Source organism: Nothoprocta perdicaria, unplaced genomic scaffold, assembly GCF_003342845.1.
Source record: "Nothoprocta perdicaria isolate Ctin4 unplaced genomic scaffold, notPer1 scaffold_167, whole genome shotgun sequence".
Taxonomy (NCBI): Eukaryota; Metazoa; Chordata; class Aves; order Tinamiformes; family Tinamidae; genus Nothoprocta; species Nothoprocta perdicaria.
Window position 1 is genome coordinate 804,360 of NW_020454838.1, and position 21,884 is coordinate 826,243.

Consider the following 21,884-nt stretch of genomic DNA (forward strand, 5'->3'; position numbering starts at 1 on the left):
AGAGCTGAGGCTTTTTTTTTTTTTCCCCTTCCTTTAAGAACATTAAACCTAAGACRGTCCTATAGCACCTCACATCCATGAAGTACACATGACATCACATATTTTAGTAACCTTGAAAATGAAAAAGAAAAAAAAAAGAGCAAAGTTGCTGCTGCTGCTGCTCCTGGCAGTAAGGCTTGGAGTTAGCAGCATGCCAAGGTCTAGGAGTGAGCAGAAGCCAGTGGAAAAAGACAGCTCTGTTTTTGGTGATTCCCTGGCATGTTTGACTGAATTTGACTGAGAAGCTGAGGGAAAGTGATAAGTAGTCCAAAGAATTTTTTCTCTTCACTCACAATGTGSTTTAAACAGAACATATATGGATTTAGCTACACCTAGAAAGCTCGTAGAAGTGAAGAAACAAGCTGCCTTAAAATCATGACATGCTTACATCAAGCAATACTGTTGACTGGCCATTAAAACATATTTCTCCCACTTTTTTTGCCTGCCCTTCTGCCTATCAGGCCTCTTGGCAAAGACATGGTAGATGGTAAAACCAAAAGGTTTGGATAGAATTTTCTAAAGGACCTGAATGTTTTTGGAGACTAAGTCTCCACTCAAAGTGCCAAGAACACTTTGAGACCTCAGTCTCAAGGATATTTAGTGGACATTTAAAACCTAGAACAGTCACTTAGCTTCAACAGAGCTTAAATGGGTACCAATCTAGCACTGTAACAGAGTCCACTCAGCTTAATTTACTCAGCTTCCCAGCATGTTAGATGCCTCTCACAGAGTTCACTTGGTGCAAGCAAGCCTGACAGTGARCTCCTGAAGATCCCACCACCTCCCTCTTCAGCGGATTACAAATGTATGTTTTAAATTTGGTTTATGTGCTTTGGGAAAATGGAACTTCACTTTCTACATCTTCCAGGTCCTTTGGAAAATCTGCCCTTTTTCCTGGACTGATAGATTTTCAGAATTATTTGGTACAAATGATCCGTAGACTTCCCTAGTGATAATTCTGTTGTTTACTAGATTAAGAACCCACACATAGAAACAATAAATGTATCCATGGGACAATCCAGTTCCCGTCACAAATAGCTAAGAAGAATGGAAATTTCCATGTGCTATTTCTCAATAAAAGGAGGTTTTGAAAATTTGGAAGGAAAATGAAAGGGAAGTTGTCATGGCAAATAAYTGACATTTTCCTAACAAATTAATTATGGACTCCTGTCTGGAGACACTTCAGAAGGCCCCAGTATTTATCCTGTTTGTGCCCTAGCCCTTTGAAAGAGGAGATCTCCAAAAACACATCTCAAATTAAGAAGTGGGCCATGCAGGGCGCTCCAGATGTGTAGACGCTTGTGCTCTTGCTGTCACCTTGTGGCTGGATCACCTGCCTTCTGCCTGCAGGCCAAGSAGCTGAAGAGGTAACAGCCTCCAGTTGCTCCTCACCGTGCCTCTAACTTCTGACATGTTGGCCAAGCTTCTTGGTTGAGCATTCCCTCCCTTGTTTCTGTCCAAAATGGGAAAGCAAAGACCTTCTGTTTAAACTGTTTAAGCTAAGCTGGCTCATTTTAATGGAAACATGTAGGGGAGTGATTAAACGAGCAGCTTGGTCACAGTGGTAACCTTTGGCAGGGGACTGCGAGTGGAGATGGTGGCCTCCTCAGCCAGCACAGCTGCAGCTGGAAGAGAATGTGTGATCAAACCTCAGGGTCAGGGAAAGAGGAGGAAAAAAGGATGAATACCTAGTTTTACCGCTATTTTTGTTTCATTCAGCTTCCATAGTGAAACTAAACTAAATTATTTACTGCTTTCTGGTTCAACTGTCCATCTCAGAGCAACAGAAATCAGATGTTTGTCTCCCAGGGACATCAGAGAGTGTATGTGATAGGATTCCTCAGCTAGCACTTCCCATTGGAGTAGTGATTTATCCAGAGGCAGATTGTGGAAGGGAGGAGTATTACTTTTTCTACATATATTTCCTCTTTTGGCAATTTGACTGAAGATAATACAGGAAAAGTCATTACAAGTCGTAGCAAGAGTCCATTTAAGTGTCTCTCCTAGCGGSTAGCTAAAGCAAAATAGAGCAGAAGTGTATCAGCCCTTTGTCTCTGTGTGCTGCCAGTACTTGTCTCTATATGCTGTGGAAAAGCCCAGTGGCCGGGGACTCAGAACCTTTCTGACCCAGTGGTCATCTTGGGGTAAGAGCTGATCTTATCCCTTGTAGAAAAGAGAAGGTTGCCTATTATTTCAACTCCTATCTGATTGGAAATGTTCTAGAAGGTAATGAAAGTGCAACAACATCAATGCCTGATATGTTCAGAGCAGATTATTCCCTCATACTTTGCAAAATGTTTTGTGAAACTGCATAAATACAGAGAGTAGAGGGGTAAATATTTCCCTCATGGCAGATCGTGGTCTCTGAGTTCCAGTTCAGTGTGGTGGATTTCCTTTACTTTCCTTTTCTTCATAGCAGATCGTGCTTGGGAGTGGCTTGGGTTTTCATTTTGTTTTGTTTTGTTTCTTTTAAACAGATGGTTTGCATTACATAAGGGACAATTTACACAAGTTGACACTTCCCCTTTTTTTCCCTACGGCATATTGTGTAGTGGTAAAGTTGGCAGAGAGAAAGGGAGGAACTTCTATTAAGATTACATTTCTATGTGGAAAAAAAAGACTCTTGATCTGTGGTTCCAGTTGATTTTTGACCTTCATACCTAGATATAATTGCATGATTGTGTAAAAATTTTAATATTATTATTTACAACCAAAGCATTTTTTCTGTATTAGAAAAATAATCGGACAGTATGTGATGTGACTATATTGCCCATGATTAGCAAGAGAAATACTGGTTATCTGCTGGCTAGGTATCTGGTTATCTATTCACATGTGCTATTTGGAATTTAAATATTGTAATTTTTGTGCAAGTCATTTCTGTACAAAGAGATGACGTTTTGGGGCAGGCTGATAGCTACRTTAGTGACCTATAGCATGTGCAGCTGTTAAGACTTAATCCCACTGTCCTCAGTACCTTGGGCTTTAGCAACAGATGATCTCCCTCCGTTTCAAGTGATGTCGAAGCCAACCAGAGCCAGATTACTGAATTTCCCCAGCGGTAGCAGAGCTTCTCYTACTCCGAGGTTACACAGGGTGCCTCGGCTTCTAAATTTTGTCCTTAACCCYGCCGTTTGCTACTACTGCTACTACTAGCTCAGCACCTCTTGAGGTGCCCGTGGGASCTCTTACCTAGGCAGTGCACCCAGCTCCCCGCGTTTCAGCAGTGGCAAGGGAAACGTCAGCTCTTCTGAGGCTTGAGGAACTGCTGCCATTGACTTAATTGAAACCAGATTTCACGCCAAATAATAAAGATYTGCCAGGACCACTCTTAGAAACAGCGTTTCTTTAGAGCTAACTAGTATTTGCAGAGCGTAAGAAGAGCGTAAGTGACGGACGAGAAATAGCCTTGTGTCCTGCTCTCTGCAAGCTGCGTGGTTCCCTCCACCACGGAGCGGCTGCTCGTCCCTTGTAGGTGGTGTCATCCTTTTATGACTGCACGTTTGCCTGCCTCAGGAAACACAGAAGGGAGAGAGCTGAGATGAATGGTAAAGTAGATGTTCTTCAACAAATATAAGCAGAATGCTCCCCCGTGCTTCTTCTGAGGCTATTTCCACTCCTGTTTACAATTAAGTTTTCCCTAAAAAATACAGAATAGCCCAGGCTTTATAAAGGAGATGGATCCTTCCCCGTTAATGGTGCTAGCTAAGAGCTTTTTAGGATAGCTGCATGCCATTGCTTCTCTAAACAACTGGGGAACCCTTTGAAAAGCATACAAATGTTGGCTAGCCCCTTATGAAAGAATGGTGTTTTGTATCGATGGCAGCATTTTTCAGCATGGCTGAAGCTCTTGGTTTCCAGGTAGTTTCTTGTTTGGAAGATGAAGAGCAACACATTTTGTTACCGAACTGAGATTTGCAAGAAATGTAATTGTATGGGAGTTTTTAATATTTGCCTTCTTTTTGGGGGGAAACCATAGTTACTAGTATTGCACTTATTCTGGAAATGGGATTCCTTCCAAATGTATATTCCAAGTTAGTCAGAAATTCTCAGGAAAATTCCTGCTTCTAGGTAGATTTTTATTTCCCAATACCTGTGTTATTTTGATGGAATTATGCCAAATTTTAGAAACAAGAACTGTTTTTCTTTGCCCATTCCTTCTCTCCCCTGTGGATAATTTGTTGTAACAAATCATATTGTGTTCCCAGTCAGATGTCATCAACATGGGGTTTTCTGAAAGCACTTTAATCACTATTTCAACCATATCCAATTAAGGGGAAAAAAATGTGAATATACAATAGGTACATTGTATGYGTCTTGCATATCAGCTCATTGCTGCTGGAAATGTTCTAAGTAAAATCAGACATAGAAAGTTATTGATGAAATATCTAATTGCCTTATAAAATTGGCAAAAATATGTAAGGTGAACAAACCAAGCCTAATAAAATTAAAATATGCTGAATTTACTCTTCGTCTATTTTCTGAACAACATTTCCTATGTCCAGCAAAAATGAAATTCTCACTTAATTGGCTCCTCACACAGCACAATAAAATTAATGTTTAGGAGTTAAATACCATAAACTTCCTCAGGGAAATTTGCTGATGTATCTCTGTTTTTCAGCTAGTCACATGTGTCATTGTTTAATGGCATATCATGTGGGCTGTTTTATAATCTTTCCTGTGTGCAGTGTCCGTGTGCCTGGCTTCTAAAGAGACTGAGCGCTAATTTCTGATTTAACGGTGTCGACTGTATCAGCTGACAAACAGGTCATTGACAATCATCAAATCACAAGAAAAAATATTGACATTGGTATGCTTTTATCCGGCTGACAAAAATAGGGAGCATTTGTTGTGAGGACCACATACTGAAGCTTCTTTATGAAGATGCTAGTCATCTTTCAGATTTACTGTTTATGCCGTGGCAAAGAATGAGCATATGACTAAACTCTCGTGTTCCCCCCAGGATGAGAAAAGAATAATAGCATTGTGGATAGAAATAGCAAGATCGAGGGAGTTTGGGTAACAACTTTGCCTTTTAGTGTACATGAGAATGTGTCACTTCTGTAGAGCTGCGGATGCTACAAAAAGCATCTAGATCATAAAAAATAACAACACAACTATGGGCTACTTTCAGCTGAAAGAACCCCCAAATCCACCCCTCAAATCTATATGTTCCCTCTCACAATAATGCTGATAAATACAAAATAGGAAAAGAAAAATAAGCATCCTGTGAGAACAAGCTGATATTTTCAGTTCAGTTTCTAGGCATTAATAGATGCCTGGTGGATGCCCTATCATCCATAGTTGGGCAACCAAGTTATAGTCCTGATGTTAAAATTCACGAGCATCTAGAAACCTATGTGGAAATCATTGATTTTCCTTAATTCTCAGGGCTTTTGAAAAAGAGTCGCGTATTTATTGGATATAAATGAAGATTTGGGCACTCTGCTAATTTATACCAAATGATAATAACTTGGATTAAACCTGAGCTTTTGTGGMTGGAAGAGACCTCAGAAGGTCCGGTCCAACCTCTTGCTCCAAGCAGGGTTGTCTTTAAGATGAGACCAGGCTACTGAGAACTTCACCCAGTCAGGTGTTTGAAACCCTCAATGACAGAGACTGCACAAACTCTGTTGACTTCTTATTCCAGTGTCTGCCTGTCATCARGGGAAAGGGTTTTTTGTCCAGTCCGGTCCTCTCTTATTTCAGTTTATGATGTCCATTGTCTCTTGTGCTCCCTTGCAGTACTACTAAGAATAAGTGGGCTCCATCTTTTCGAAAACCTCTTCATGGGAACTGTCAGGCTGTCTTTAGATTCCTCCAAAAGCATCTCCTTTGCAGGCTTAATTGTTTGTAAAAAATCCCAAATAAACRAATCCCTTGTAGGTAGAAGCCATGCTGCCTGGGCAGGAAACCAGTTTGGATTCCTTTTTGGAAGCCACTAATGGTATCTGCTTTGTTCATGGCCAGAAGGTAGAGAACAGTGCCCGTATCTCCCCAGCCCCAGCTACCCGTGTTTGATGTCCACCACCACACCAAGGAACTGCAAGTGAAATGGCAATGAAGATGAGAATAAATGAAGGCTGAGAAGAGATGCTGTGGCTTACCTGTCAATTACCCATCAGCTGTGATTATTCATTATAAATGTACTTAAGTAATAAATTGAGTGTAAAATTATTATAGCTTGTCAAAAATGGGGGGGGAGAAGATCCTGTAGACTTGCTTTTCATTCACCAGAATCTACTAGGAGGAAATATTTATTCATGTATGTTTTATGAAATTTTGATTAGCATTCTGGTTTGAGAAATTATTATTTAAGAATCTCTTCTTGTTTCATATTCAATACTTTCTTTACACTGTTTTCTTTTTCTCTTCTCCTTCTGTGACCTCCRACTTTTTTCACGTTTTTTCCCTGAAAGAGAAGTAGGAGGGAAAAATAACTTAAAAAATGTTGGGAAATAAAACCCGTACTTCTCCTTTTCTGGTTTCATATTTTTTTAAAGAAGAAAATTTCAGGAAAAAAAGAGAGCTCTATTGTTTCATATAATCAGGTTCAACCTAAAAATCTTGTCAAAACATTATAATTTAACATTAGCATGTAACTTGATTTATATAGCAGGTAAGACAATTGTGCCTGCTCTGAAGAGCTTGCAGCCTGTCAGGAGACAAGACAAGGCACTAGGGGGATTACACCATGAAGGAGAATAAATGTGATGAGTGACAGAGAAATGAATACAAAAAATGCCTCACGAATTTAGGTGAATGGTGCAACACACGTAATGTTAGCTCCTACACTTCCTCTTTTAAACAAATCCATTTGCTTTTGTTTTTTAACTTACTTAACTGCTATGATAAAGTTTTGCCAAACCCATAAGCAATTGAAGAGCCTCTGTCTTCCTCTCRCTACTATACAAATCATTTGGCATCCACAAGCTCGATAGCGAGTCATTGAAAATCAAGATCCTTAACACAGGGTTGTTATTTCGTAGTTTTGAGGTGGGACAGGATGTCAGCTTGACTCTGTCCCACAACCAAGGGTAGCAGAGAAGTGTTTTCAGTGGAGGATCATGGAGATCGTTCACATAAAGAGTGGTTTAGATATGAATTAACTTAATGAAAAATCCTCAGGTAGGCAAGATCTTAGATGATTTTGTGCAGGGATGAAGGGATGAAGTGAAATTGAAAGATGTAACATGGCATAAATTATCAATAAAGAGATTCTGAGTGTGTTTCTGGAAGATGGACCAAAGGAGGGGTAAAGAAATAAAAAATGGTCCAGAACTGAGGTTTCTGCCTTGTCTTCTTCCCTCYCTAAGCCATTCCTGGCTCCAGGCATCCCCCTTTGCCCACCATGGGTGCCAGCACCTCTGATACAGCTCATCAGGCTGACACRTACCCTGTACATACTCTATCACCAGTATATTTTGTATTTCCATGTTGTTTTCGCATAGCCAGTCTTGAACAGATCTGTTCTTCAAAGTGATGTCACATGGTAGCTGGGAAGCAGCCCTCTGTTCAAAAAGAATTTGTTATCTACTGAAATAATTCTTGGCTGTTGTCAAAATAAAAATTCCAACCTCCGACCTGCTTCCGATTCTACCATGTAGTTTACTAAAGACATTAAAAAAAAAAAGGCAAAATTTCTCTCTGATTTGGAGTTTGTAAGAAAAGTCCACAAATAACCAGAGATAGCTTGGAATATAAAAAAAGCCGCACAAAATCTGTCTTTTGTTTCTTGAAAGAYTGAGGGACATAAAGCCAGGTCCATTTGTCCCGCATTAGTAGATTGATATTGATTTTTTTTTAATTGAAGTGTAATACCCTTTTTTGAGAATTCATTGACATTTTCAGTGGAACAAGCTTGTATATAGCTTGGGAAATAGCTGTTTCCAATAACTGTATATATATTGCCGCACATTCCTGAAATATTCCCAGAGCTTGGGAAAAAAACTTCACAACTATTTAGATCTAAAAATAAGATATTTACTGGAGTGTTCATAGAGTGGTTAAGAAATGTTTTTCCCAGACTTTAGAGTTAACTCAAACTGCTTAGACAAAACCTTAAGTCTGATATGGGAGTGAATTTAATGACCGCAGAAAGAGACAACATGTTCTAGAGCAGCAGCGAAGAGCAGGTAGGTGTAGCACGTAGCAGGTGTAGCAGGTAGACCCAAAGCCTTTGCTAGTGTCTTCAGAGCCTTTAGTTGATAGTAACTCATCATGATAGTACTCATTGCCTGCACTTTTTAGTTTCTGTTTTTCCTAAGTTCAATCAAAATAGGGCATTAAATGAAGAAAACTTTTAGTTTACCTGCCTAGTGAAAGACACAGCAGCATTTACCTAGGCTGTCCTCACACCAAGTTCTCTCTTCACCACAGCCTCAGCAGAAGTGGCTTTTTGATGCCACAGTAGCTCTACCATTGGGCAAGTCACTGGACCTTAGGGAAAGGCTCTAGTGATCCTTATTTATTGAGTGGAAAGTGTTCAAATGTTTTATCATTTGGAGAAGGAATATAATACGTGGAGAAGGAATATAATACATGGGGAAGGAATATATAATAGGAATATATAGGAATTTATAACATGTGCAGCAGTTCCTTGTTAAYGTTGTRCTCATTGTCTTAACAGCTTTGTGGTTCATTTCAACAAATCAGATGCATAAGACACCAGAAGTTTTTTCTCTATATCATTAAAACTTGCCAATCTCCATGTTGTTTTTTGCCATTTCAGATAATTTTCCTTTAGAAATGCCTGCAACTTTTCCTTCAACTTTTACTGGATCTCTTTATCTCCTTTGGCACAATGCAGTTCTTACTGAAATTGAAATAGTTTTCTCTCAGAAGCAGAATTGAATCACAAGTCATGGAGTGCAGGGATTTCTGAAGCTTTTATCTGATTTACTTAACCTCACATGCTTTTCCCTGTTAGAGGATCAACCCTCCCAAACTGTAAAGCAAGATTTTCTTTTTCTATAACTCAAAACGAGAAGTCGAGGGAGTGCCACTTTGGATCTGCGTGAGGCTCAGTTTACCAACAATCATCTGAGTTTTGTTAACTTCATATTCTGGACAAGCTTGTAAATTTGTTCCTTCTAGTGCTGTGATCTTATCAAGGTTGTGCTGTTTTCCTTTTCTTCTCCTCCACCCCCATCTTCTTTCTTTCTTTCCCCCCCCATTTTTTTTTTTGTGAAGTGCAGCTTTCTGATCAATGTGCACTTTTTTTTTTCCATTTCCCTAAATACATCATGAAAAAGGATGAGGTTTCCGCCTTAATTGCTTGTGCCTTTTATTCACATTCCTCTCTCAGCCAGAATTGTGAAAAGAGTGTTAGTAAAAGGCTGCACAATAGCGCTTTTCATTAGGCCTCAACAAGGCACACAAAAGCAGGCTTTTGGAAGGAGTGAATGCAGGACTTTAATTTGCAGGTGGAGAGTAGATAAAAGGTGCTGACGCCTCTATTATTCTCTTACTTAGGTGACCCTTACCCTGTTCAGCTGATCCCAACTACCATGGCAGCTGCTGCCGCAGCAACACCAGGCTTAGGCCCACTCCAACTGCAGGTAAGTCCGAATACAATGCCGGGGAGGCAAAGGTTAAATAAATATGGAAAACCCATTTCTCCTCCAGTTAAACACAATGCAGTTAACAGGTTTTTTTTTTTTTTTTTTTTTTTTTGGTCTAGTCTCGCCATATAAAATTTGCATCTGAAGTGAAATAGATGGCAAATTGTATTCATTCTTTTTGTTCTCTTACCTTCAGGGAACTTCAAAAATATTTTTATATTTACCTTGTTAGTTTAACTGTTTATTTTGGGGTTTGTGCTTTGAATTTCAGTAGGCCAAAATGTTTGCTTTGCTTTTCCATTACAATGTTCTGACACAGGTTGTGAAGAGTGGCTAAGTGTAAACCAGCAAGAGCAAACACATTGCTAGACAGAAGAGCTCTGTCCTGACAAGCACTTTTAAACTGCTTAAAAGTCGCTTAACATGATTATGTCCTTTTAGGCTATAAGCTCTTCAGAGCAATGACTGGCCCCTCCCGTGGTGATTTATGGTATGTGGCACATTTTAGGCCCTGCTGTAGAGCAGATAATTAGTGATTACACTAATTTAACACGTGCAATTACAAAACAGGTGGAAGAGTGCTAGAGAACCTCTCCTCAGCCATGCTAAAGATTCAGCCCTGTAGCTCCCGGGAGCCTGATTAAAGCTCCYGATATAGTTGTGGATTCTGTAGGTGTCAGGATGTTGTCCACGGGCCTTCGTCACCATGTGGCAGATGTTCCTCAGGTCTGTGGCGTCGGACTCCAAACCCGTGTCAAAGCCCTGGACTTCAGAAATCTTGGTATATGTTTTGCTGCTGGAATGAACCTGAGTAAAAATTGCAGGTCAAATGAGTTCAAATCATCTTTAGTTGTCCAAAAAGTGAGCGATGCTTTCATTTAAGACTAAGCAAAGAAGCCACAACCGAAGCCTCAGCTGCAGATTGGCCTCCTTGCTGCTCCTTATTTGCCTACTCACGTGGAACCCAGAGCAGTTTACCTGCTTGGAAATGCTCATCTGAACAGCACGTGTGGAACACGTTCTCCAGCTCGCTTTGGCCAGCATCAGTATGGCTGGCCAGCACATGAGAGAGTGGGACACAATTCCAGGGAAAATTTTCTCTTTTCTTTCTTTTTTTTTTTTTTTTTCATGGAACACAGCTAGCGGAAGTGAGCTGAGTTTCACCGAAATAGCTGCCAGTATGGAAGCTGACACATTCCATGCACCGCAGAGGTTAATACATTCATTCCTATTGTGCTTTTGTATGAAAAGCTACACTGTCTGTGTAGTTTCTGAGAGTTACAAATACCACAGGCAGCTTAAGAATCATGGGAGCCGTAAAAGTCATCGCTCTGAAATGATTTTTGAGGAGTAACGTCAGTTTTGATAAAGTGCTCATAATAGCCAAACACACATGAGCACACACATGGAAGAAAGGGAAGAAAAAGGAAAATCACAACAGGCTCTAGTTAGAAATGAGAAAATAGACAATCGAGTCTAATTCTGCTTATTTAAGCAGCCATTGAAGCTAGTCCTAAAATAATGCATCAGTGCTTCTGTAAGTTAGGAGTTTTCCTTTCATTTCATGACTAGGTTTGGGCCATATCTTATCATGTGGTGGGCTGAAGTATTCTGATTAAATGGGGCATTGTAAGAGCGATAGTTTCCTTAAAAAGGAAGTGGCCTTTTTGCAAATCTGATTGACTTTTTAAGAATCTTAAGATGAAGAATTTGAAGAACTCAAAGGCCTCATGTTTCTATGGAAAAGTAAAAGGGACGTATTGTACAAGTTTACCTATTTTGTTTTGCTTATATGTCCTTTAATCTGGAATTGAAAGGGGAGTTTGGCGTCTGGTCAGTGGATTAACTCTGTAGACTTCTTCAGATCTTTCAGTCTTGATCTCTAAGGATATGTATATGCTAGGAAAAAAGGAAGAAAAGGTTCTGTTTCCTCATGTCTAACAATGATTTCAGTTATCAGCATAACCTGTGGAAACTGGACAGGCCCCTGCTTTCTGGTGCTGACTGAGAGGGTGCAGTAACCTTTGCTAAAGGTTTTCCGGTGTAGTGTTCAAACTGGACTCATGCTTGCGTGAACGGGATCGAGTGTGGGGGGAATCAAGGGAGATACTRTTTTCATTTGGTAGGACCTGGAGGCTCTATAGCCCTTACAGGCTCTTTCAAGGGAGGGGCTCTTCTTACTTCAGAGATTCATCTACACTGTGCGTAACCAGAGCGTTCCCTACATATCCCCTGTCCTCTGGCCATCAAACCGCAGAGGGTCACAAAAATACAACCTTCTTCCTTTTCTTCTCTTTCCATCCTCCCTATCACTCATCTTTGAGGCTTTGTGTACTAAAAGCAGCCGTGTTCCGGGGAGATCAAAGAACCTGACAACATGTTGGGTTTTTTGCTCCCGGCAGAATTAGGAACACAACATTATCTTAGCAAAGACAAAGCCAAGGATTTCTTTCTTTTTTTTTTTTTTTTTTTTTTTTTTTTTTTTTTTTTATAAACATGCCGTTGTTATTTCATTATGGAATTTTAAGTCGGGACATGGCTTTTGTAGTGCATTTGGAGATCAACAGGAAGTGCTTTTTTATCCCTAGTTGTCTGAACTGAATTTTCCTTTGGTAAATGAAGTGCACACTGTATTTGCAGAGAAATGTGTTATTGTTTTCCTCTGGCAAAGATACCCTTTGTCAGGGAAAACGTAATCTCTGTTTTGAAATGCCCTGTTGATCCCCACTGACAGGTTCATAATCTGAAGCTCTCTGCTTCTCTCCCTGCCTTTGAGTCCCCACTGGGATATACAGATGCTGTCATCTGATATCTGCCACAATTAGCTATACGTGATTGCCTTTATTTCCAGTATCCACAGAGAGACTAATGGCTCAATGAGAATGGAAACTAAAACTTACATAACAATGTCTGGAAAGAAGTAGATGGATGGGGCCGTGCTAGAGAAGCTGGAATTAACATACTGCATGCCAGAACCTGCTCTATCTATAAAGAGCTATTTGTTATCCCTCCATATCCACTCATATTTGCATTTACTAATGAAAATGCAATTACCTTTTTTTTTTTTTTTTTTTAATATTCTTCTGTTAATGTTAGCATTCAGGCCTAAACACTGTAGTGTCACTTTAAAGTATATTCTCATGTCAGCAAAATCCTTCTTGGTTAGCAGGTAAGATTCTTGCACTGGTTTTTCACCCCCCATAAATTTCCTGTGGTCTTGTTCTTCAGAAGGGATGCAGCCCAGCGGTTCTGTTTCAGATGAGTAAGAACAAAACTGAACAAAGTCGTGCAAGAGTGCTTTATTAAATAAGGCTGACGAATTSTAAGTTCTGCCTTATGCCTTTTCTGAGCACAACGTTTTCCTATATAGCTCAGCAAATGAGGGAATTAAATTCCTCACTCTCGCAGATCAGCACTCAAAGCTGCTTTGGMAAAAGTTTTACACAAAGTAAATATTAAGTTGGTACTGAAATGATTAATCTAATACCAGCCGTCTTAGGCACATCTAATGGGAAATAGATGGTTCCAGAAGCCTGAGCAGATTCAGTGTAAAATAAGATCTAGTGGTTTCTTTTCTGAGAAAAATGACCTCTAAATGCTTACTAAGCATTGCAAGACAACAGACTTGATCATCTGATCTAAAAACTGAGGGACAAATCTGCGCTACTGGGAACGCGAAAGGTTCAGATTTCCCACATCGGTTGTTTGATAACCAAATAATGACAAGGACTGATTAATTGGCAGTAATACAAGTGCCGTATATACCCATAACTATTTTGAAAGATGATGCTGAATGCGTGATGACAGCTGCCCGGGTAGTGTTACTGTATGGACATTTTGTGTTCTTTCAAAACAATAGAGCAATCTGATGTACTACAGGCTTCCTGCAAACATCTGCTCCTGAGGAAAAGCACACCAAAAAAGTTTTGAGTGCTCACGGTCAAGCTTTGCTCCTCTTCATCTTGGTGTGAAACAGGACATCATACTTACTTGGTGGCTACATTCAACACTACAGTTAGGACTGTTATTACACATGTAGGCATGAGTAGTTTAACTGGCTTTAACCAAATATTTTCACCGGCTTCTCAATTCTGAAGGCCATTCGTTTGAAGAAKTTCTTTGGCTCTTTCTGTGAAGATGATAAGCAGCGTGCATCTGGAAAGAATGCTGCAAGTACTTAGGCCCATTCTTTATTAATGCTACCATTACTAGAATTACTAGAATACTACTACTTAATTACTTAATTAATACTACTTAATTACTTAATACTACTATTACTAGAATACTTCCACTTTCATTTGAAATCTTACTGATGGTGGAATTTACCCTCCGTCTTGGRGACAGCGCTCCATTTTTAGGAATTAAGCACTAAGGATGTTTTTTAATGTGTTCATTTTTACTTATCTCTGACTCCTTCCTGTAATCTGTAGATATAACCAATTTTAACCAAAGTTCTGGGAACTACTTCAGTGTTACACCACCACCTCAAAGCCAGGAAGACTCTGAAAAATGTATGGCCACTCTAGTGATGACTGTGGTTCTTGGTATGCCAGCTTGTCGGAGCTGAAAAGACATTTTAGTTATTGCTGACTGAGAAGAAAAGCGCAAGATCCTGTTGTGGCCTCTATGCATTGTAGGCAGTACTTTGTGCATTATCCAGTCTACATTTCCAGCTGTTTTCTACAGTCTGCGTTCATTGCTTCTTTGAGATATTAATGAGCCCACTTGCTTACTTACAAGAGAGAAGATGAGCCATTTCTTGGAACTGCAAGATTATTCTTTCCATTTGCTGTGAAGTGTCTACCTTTAAATACCATCTAAGCCGGCTTTTCAACACTAAGAATCAGTCTTCCTTCAGTGTTTGCTTTTCTACTTTACCTGTTCTCATTAACAGGACTCTGGCTTAATTTGTAGGGAAAGAATCATTAGTGCACAGTTCGATTACAATATCATAAAATTCATGCAATCCACTTAAGCATAAGAAAAGGTAGAATTAGGTTTTAACTGCATGCACATCTGGAAAAAAAAAAACCCTGCTAAGTACATGAAAAGCAACATTCCTCATTAGCATAACCAAAAGAAGGCACTTGTCCATCTGTCATTAGCTCAGCGTATTGCTGTGCTGTTTCTGATGACCATCGCAAATAATGATAATAATAGGAGTAATAAAACAACATAATAGGTATAATTTTTGTTGGATGCCCTTTTAAATAGATGTAAAAAGTGTTATATTCATGCAGATTCTATATTCCCCGCTTCTCTCCTCAATTTATTTCTGGCTTTGTAAGCAAATACGCTGGCCAAAAGATGTTTGCCACCTGTTCTGCAAATGAGTAGCCAAGATGGCCATTTTAAAAGAGATTACTGAAGATCAGGATCCTCTTATTCAGCTAGAGCAATGGAGCTCAGTTCTCGTTATGTAGGAGAAGCTCCAACCATCTCAACTGAGTAGAGATCCCCATGTAGTGCGAGTGAAGTTGTCTTCAAAAATGTGATGCTTTCCAAGACTTATTGCTAGTTCTTAGTAATCATTTTAAAATTTTCATTCAGTGGTGATAGCAAACCTTAATTTCGAGGGAGTCATTGGTTGCTAAAGGAAGTTTTGAGCAAGTTTTGAAATGGAAAAAGTTTCTCCCAATTAACTCAAAAGCAAGCTTCAAAACAGTAGGATAAAACCACTCCTCACTTTCAAGATACCTGCTGAGAGCTAGACACTGTGGTAGATTGTGTGAAAGCATGAACCACAAAACATATCAGCTCAAATAAATCTCTTTCCTAGTGGAGAAATGTACTTTGTGGTTGATGTCCAAGTAGCTCATGCTTGCTTTTGATATCAACTTAAACAATTTTATAGGTAAGCTCTATATATTCTATCAAAATAAATTTGAATGAAAAGCTGAGTCGCATCATTTTATCACACTCCTGTTTCTGAGAGATGAAATCATTGTGACAGACTATAGATAAATGCTTTATATTTTATTGAGCAGTGTGAGTGTCTGAATGTATGCACAGTAGACATTTTCAGGCAGTAAAAACACGGGGTAAAACAAGATCATGGCTATTCCATGGGTTGTGAGATTACAGCCACCTCCCCTGCCCTCTGAGGAGAGACTCAGGTGTGGTCCCGTGTTCATTTTATCTGGATTAGCAATTGTTTTGGGACAACTTTGGGATTCCACCCGTAGCTATGAAATAAATGAAGAAGCCTGAAAAATGAGCAGCCCGTGTTGCAGTTGAGGCGCGTCCCAGTGCCCGCTCGTGGCCTCGGTGCACGGCAGGGTTTTCTCGTGCCCGCCCGCGGCCCCGCTCCGCTCCCGCCGCCCCTGCGCCCGCGGGCGGGCAGGCACAAGCACACATACGATTAATACAGCACAGCTGCACCGGGGGCTCATTTGCATGGGTATTAATAGAGGCAAAAACAACAATTCAATTACATACGGAGGCATTCTGCATACTAAGGAACGTATGCAAATAGGCCTGGAAAAAAAAGGGGGAGGAAAAAAAAGTGCAGCCAGGGTTTTCTCTGACTTCTCTGAGCCCATGTGGGCTAGCGGCAGAACCCAGCAGTTTTCAAGAAATGCCCCTTAAGAAGAACCTGTTAGGAGATGCTTGTGCAGCTATTACCATCCCCACTGCCCGAAGGGTGCCCAGAAGGCGTTTGACATTTGGACAATGGAAATAACACAAGCAAGGGCTTTTTCTTGCTATTTTCATATTTGCCAGCCCTCAGCTTCATACTGTTGTCTCTTTACATATAAGCCCCAGGATGAAGAATCCCATTCTTGTCTTGCCTCTTGTCTTACATACGGATGCGTTTATTCCGATTTTCTTCTTTGTCTCTTGTTTTGGCTCTATCTTCCTTTGTATTTCTCTTATCTTCTTGGCTCTTATGATTTAGAAAAAGGTGACCATTTTATACCTTTTTTTTTTTCTCTCTCTCTCTCTTGTGTTCACCTGAGATATCTCATAATAGTAAAGTTCAGTCAATTTCTCATAGGAGACCATGAAATACATGTAGTGGTCTGAAAGGTAACTCGGGAAAGTTGTAAATTTGATGTCATGGTACATTGGTCCTCATCTCCACTAAGGAATTCGTGAAGTTCAGATCAAAAACATTGAAAGTCACAGGGACTAAGTAGTTCATGCTAGAGGTGGAGCATTTACCCTCTTCATGCTGGTGTAAAAGTGTGATTCTAACAGTAGAAGAACATCTCAGTCTCAAGGGAAATGAATGGGCAATAGATGGGAGACTGAAAATATGCCAGCATTGGAACCTAGGCTATAAGAAGGCTTACTTTAGCTGGAATTACTTGCTTTAGCTGTAAGGAATAACTAGGAAGGATAATTTGCCTTATAACTGAAGTGCCGAGTATGCTGCTGTATGTATTAGATATATGTACCCTGTATATGACTTCATCCAGGCCGTTCACACACAAAGTCACACCACAAAATTTTAGGCCCTGCAACATGCACAGTCTGCTAATCTCCGGAACAGCAGGACATTTGACATAGTCCTTTATGGACTGATAAAGAGAGCTTTATTACAACTTTAAAAGAGATAACAAGTCACTAAAAACTTTTGGAAACCTGACAAAGATCCTAAGATGCCCAACTGCATTGTTAGGGTGGCAGCCTCTCCGTTGTAAGCAGCTGAGTTACTAGCCATTTGTTTGGATCTGCTCTGTGGTGTGAGCAGGGAGAAAATAGGTCAGCAAGCAGGAGTGCGTAACTGTCTGGCAGGCATACTTGTGAGTTCAGGTCATCCTTAATTTCTTTTCTCTCGTAATGGTGTTACACTTTTTTCTTTTTGGGGTTAGCCTGACAGACGGAAGCAGATTACTCCTTGATTATTTATAAGGCATTAATTTTAGATGAATATTGCTGAAGTAACCGACATCGTAAGTAGTTTTAGCAGCCTGCAGAAGAGTCTGTGTGAAGATTGTAATATGACAGTCTTCACTTATACAATGTCCTGTCTAGGGCAAAGTTTGAGGTATATTGAAAGGAGAAAAAACTTCAGGAGTGGATGCATATTTAAGGTGACTAAAACTTAGTTTATTCTTCTGTGTGCTGGGACTGGCGGTTCAGTAGGTTGCAGTGATGATGTCAGTGGTATGAGCTCAGCCAGATGCAAGGCACAACCTTTGTTGAAATGGCAGGGATGGCAGTATCTGTCTGCCAGAATCTTAAACAGAGGGGATAAAAAAAAATGTCTGAGAAGTGTCTTATAGAGCCCCAAAACAAATCCTACAGAGAAAGAAGAAAATAGTYGATTTGCATATGTATCCTTGAGATAACTAAACAATGCATTTTTACACAGAGGGCAGAACAAACTTCTGAGGTGTTTCTACCACTGTTTAGTGTCTTATATTCTTTTTGAATTGATTCTCTCTAAAAGTGCCTTTATTAAAAGTCTGGTAACAAAGCCAAAAAAAAAAAAAAAATTGTGCCCTTTGCACATTCCAGATATTGGGTTTTGAAATAGCTGGCTTACACTAGTCGTTTTCCTATTATGTTGTTTGCTCTTCAGAGAGATGTTGCTGAAAAGAAGATTATATAATCATGCAAATAAGATTATATAATCCTGAGCAAACTGTTCGTGAGGGGGGAGAAATGTGAAACCAAACTGAGTGGAGTTTGGCTGGTTGGTGGGGTTCGCTCTGAAACCATAAACCGGAGGTTTATAGGCCTCCTATAAAACATGAGAGCTTGTGTCAGACTAATGATTTTTTCTGGATATTTGTGGAATTCATTGTCTTCATGCTGAGCTTTGCCAATAGTGTATATTTACAATGCCTCACCAGAACCTCATGACAGAAAAATACACAGGAAAACTGAAAAGCACTAATATATACACTCTTCAAAACCTACAGAACAAAGCTACAAATAATAAATAAAAACAATGGAAAAAGCTGACTTAGAGAAAACTTACTGCTTACTGACACTTTCTTACTACCTTAGGTCCACAAATCAAATTACTGTGTTGTATGTATCCCAAAGGTTAATACAAAAAAACATATTTTCTTTGAAATCTTGCTAGCTTTATTGTACCTAGGTCATAGTATGTTATTAAATGTAGATTGGTATAATATATAAGTATGGCTTAGAATTGGGATTTATGTCTTACTTGTTAGCACGGTCTTGTTTATGACAGTTTTTTTTTCTCTGAAGTTTTAGATTATTTCAAATTGACAAGGCAGAATGGGACAGAAACATATAAAGAGCTTAGTAAATGTGCACACAAGGAGGGGATCACTGGTCAATGATGTAAATCGAACGCAACAGTAAGAACGCAGGCATCAATCAGAAGTTCTTGTGCTGTTGTCCTCATCCTTGTTTCCATAGGTCCGGTTCCTTTCCCAGTAAAGGTGTCCAGGGAGGATATTTTTGTGTCCTCTATGAATGGTGACTAATATTAGGCACAGTTTTGAGAGTGTGAAATACCTAGCTACTGTAGACTATAGATCTATGCATTAAATAACAAATGACGGAGGTGAGAATGCTCGTTGGGTTTGTCAAGTCAGGATTAAATGGGCTTGTCTCAGTAGAAGATAGAGTTGGAGAAGCAACGTTAAGTGTGTTGAACTTACTCATTCTCTTGTGCCCGGATCGCACAAGCCTGTTGCCAAGATAGGAGTACGATTAATTCTACATGTCCAGGCTCACTTTCTGCAGATCGCCTGGCTGTTTTCAGAAGTGCTTAGTGTTTTCCACTCTGTTGAATCTTACAGATCAATCTCAGCAAGAAAACTTGGAGACAATATTGCCTAGTGCTCTTAGTGGTCCTCAGGACTGGATTTTGATGTATGTAACACAAATGAGCCTTGAGTCTGAATCCGGACAGATTCTTCGCATCCCGTTCTCTTTGGGGTACCTAGTTATTTGCTTGCTATTCTTACCAATAGTCTGCTTCCAATCCATTCGTTATGCCAGTGTTTAAGGGGAAAGGGGTCACAAACGAGTGGATTTATATTCGTTAGCCCTTTGCTGCCGAGGCCAGGCACGTTATGGTGATGTTCAGTGGCCAGGAACGCGGGCTTGCCGCGTTGCCTCAGTCCTGCAGCCTCCGGAGATGCAGGAAGCAAGGCTGCCAGCAAGTAGCCGCTCGAGTTGTCTGTCCTGTCGGACATATCCATAAATCCATCAAACTAAAAAGCACAGTGAAAAAGCACGTAAAAAGAAAGAAGAAGACTCGAGAAAGGGGCCGTTTGGTGCAGTTGCCCCCRTGCTGTGAGCAGCGCAGGCTTTGAGGAGCGGCGGCCATCTCTGCCTGTGCTGAGGCGGCGCCAAGGCCGCAGCGGGCGGCCTCGTGGCACGGCTGCTCTGTGGGCCGCGCCGGCACCCTGCACCCAAAGCACCCACAGCTCCTGGCCCGGGAGCTCCCTCCAGGGCCCAGGGTGCGGAGAGAGCCGGGTGGCGAAGCCTTTTCTTCTCCGTGTTTTTCTTTTTCCTCAGAACACTCTTTGCAAACTCTAACAGTGTGTTCCCCATTAATGCCCCCAAACATTACGGCTTGCGATAGTGTTATTTAAGTGTTTTGGGCCGTTACCATAAAATGCGGAGGCATATTTATTTCATTAAGGGAACCAAATGGATCTAGCTGAATTTGGCAAAAGAACATGGCTGAAGTCCTATTTCATCTCTGATGTTGATTTTACAGTTAAACTCTGAACTTAAAAATAGAAAGCTCATGATAGAAACATTAACRGGCATGTTACATTTTGTAGTGTGTTAAACTGGCTTTAAATAGCTCTTACTTTCACCACAGTAGTTCCAAGTTGCTATTTGTTCAATAGTCCAATATTTACTTTACAGAGCTGAGGTTTATTGATGTTTAGGGTAAGCAGTATACCATGTATGTATACTTAACTCACTGGTCAGATTTAGCACGAATAGCTGCCTATTCCAGTTAGGCTAATTAACCCTAATCATCCCATTCCCCTAATCATGGCAGCCTTACTTCTTGCTATGTATTGGTCTGATGCACTGGGGGTGAAACTAATGCATACAGTGCATATCAGTGTATGTTTGGATAAGATTTTTAAGGAGGCCTGGAGGGATTTGGGAGTCCAACAATAATTAATTTCTTACGGTGGCTTTGAAAATAGCATATGCAACATTCACACTTAATCCTTCCTCCTTTCTACAGCTGTTTTATTTTTCCTGTGATTAGCTTTGTGGAAAGGAAAGAGTCACCAAAACAGGATCAAAACGTTTGGTCCTGAGGGGGTATTCCCTCCATAACTCAGTTCTCGGTGGCTGCAGTGACGGAAGGAGTACTCAGAATTTCCTACCTCTGCTCTGAGCTGGGCAAGCTCAGGTTGGCGCAGTAGCTTGCGTTTTGAGGGCATGGTATTTACTCTCACTCAGAGTGGGCAAAAGAGAGAAGGAATATGATTTCTCAACTTTTGGCATTTTGTGCTAGGATGTAGTACTCCGTATCCTCTTGCATTACAGCTCCATGACTGCAACAGATATGGGATTCCTACCAAATTGAATGTGCTCCCAAAGCCAGTGCTGGGTAACCTGATTTTTATTGTCCTGTATAGGCATGGGTAGATGCACCTGTGTATGTAAACAAAGCTGACAGAAATCAAAGATGGGATTTCAAAATAAGTCAAGGTTTCCTYAGCTAAAAGTCATAGTGTTATACTTAAATTGAAGTGTTTTCTTAAGCCTGATTGATTTTTGCATCAGTTYGCGTTCAGTTAATTTCATTTCTCTTTACATTAATTGCTGCTCTAAATCARGTCCTTAATGGATGTGGGATGGGTAGGTGCGTGCAAGTCAAATGTGTCTTTCATATCACACTGGGTGGCATTATAGGTTTGATTTCACTAAAAGGTATTGTTGTTCATGATCAAGTGGAGGAATGAAGAATGGTTAAAAAAATGGGGAAATGTTAGATTAAAAAAAAAAGCTAATTTGTCACTTTGCTCACTGACGATGAACTGAATAGACTTCTAAACCTTAAAATACTTTCTTCCCCCTTTCCATTTTATTGCCTGGAATCTTAAGAGCTTTATCATTTGCAGTCATAAAATGAAAATATACACCAAACCCTCAAAGGGCAAGTATGAAATTAAATTATATTTGGGCAGCTGTAACCTTTTAAAACGATCAGATTCCAGTTAATGTATTTCTTCCTGTTCCGAGTGCTGCCATGGTGTTTGATGGTGGGAAGCAGTCCAAAGGGCATTGGGAGATAATAAATTTGCTGGAAATTTCACCCTGAGGCGAGCCTCGATGCACCAAGGCTTCCATTTAGTGGGACTGACCTAAAAA

At 40.2% G+C, this 21,884-nt stretch overlaps 1 protein-coding gene across 2 annotated transcripts in view; it reads left to right on the forward strand.

The window, feature by feature from the left end:
• SOX5 (SRY-box 5) overlaps window positions 1-21,884 on the forward strand; it is a 271,463-nt gene that overhangs the window by 179,953 nt on the left and 69,626 nt on the right. For both annotated transcript variants that reach the window (XM_026035780.1, XM_026035781.1), the window contains exon 8: window positions 9,511-9,596. In XM_026035780.1, the coding sequence (XP_025891565.1) occupies window positions 9,511-9,596 (86 nt within the window). The remainder of the gene's footprint in view (window positions 1-9,510; window positions 9,597-21,884) is intronic.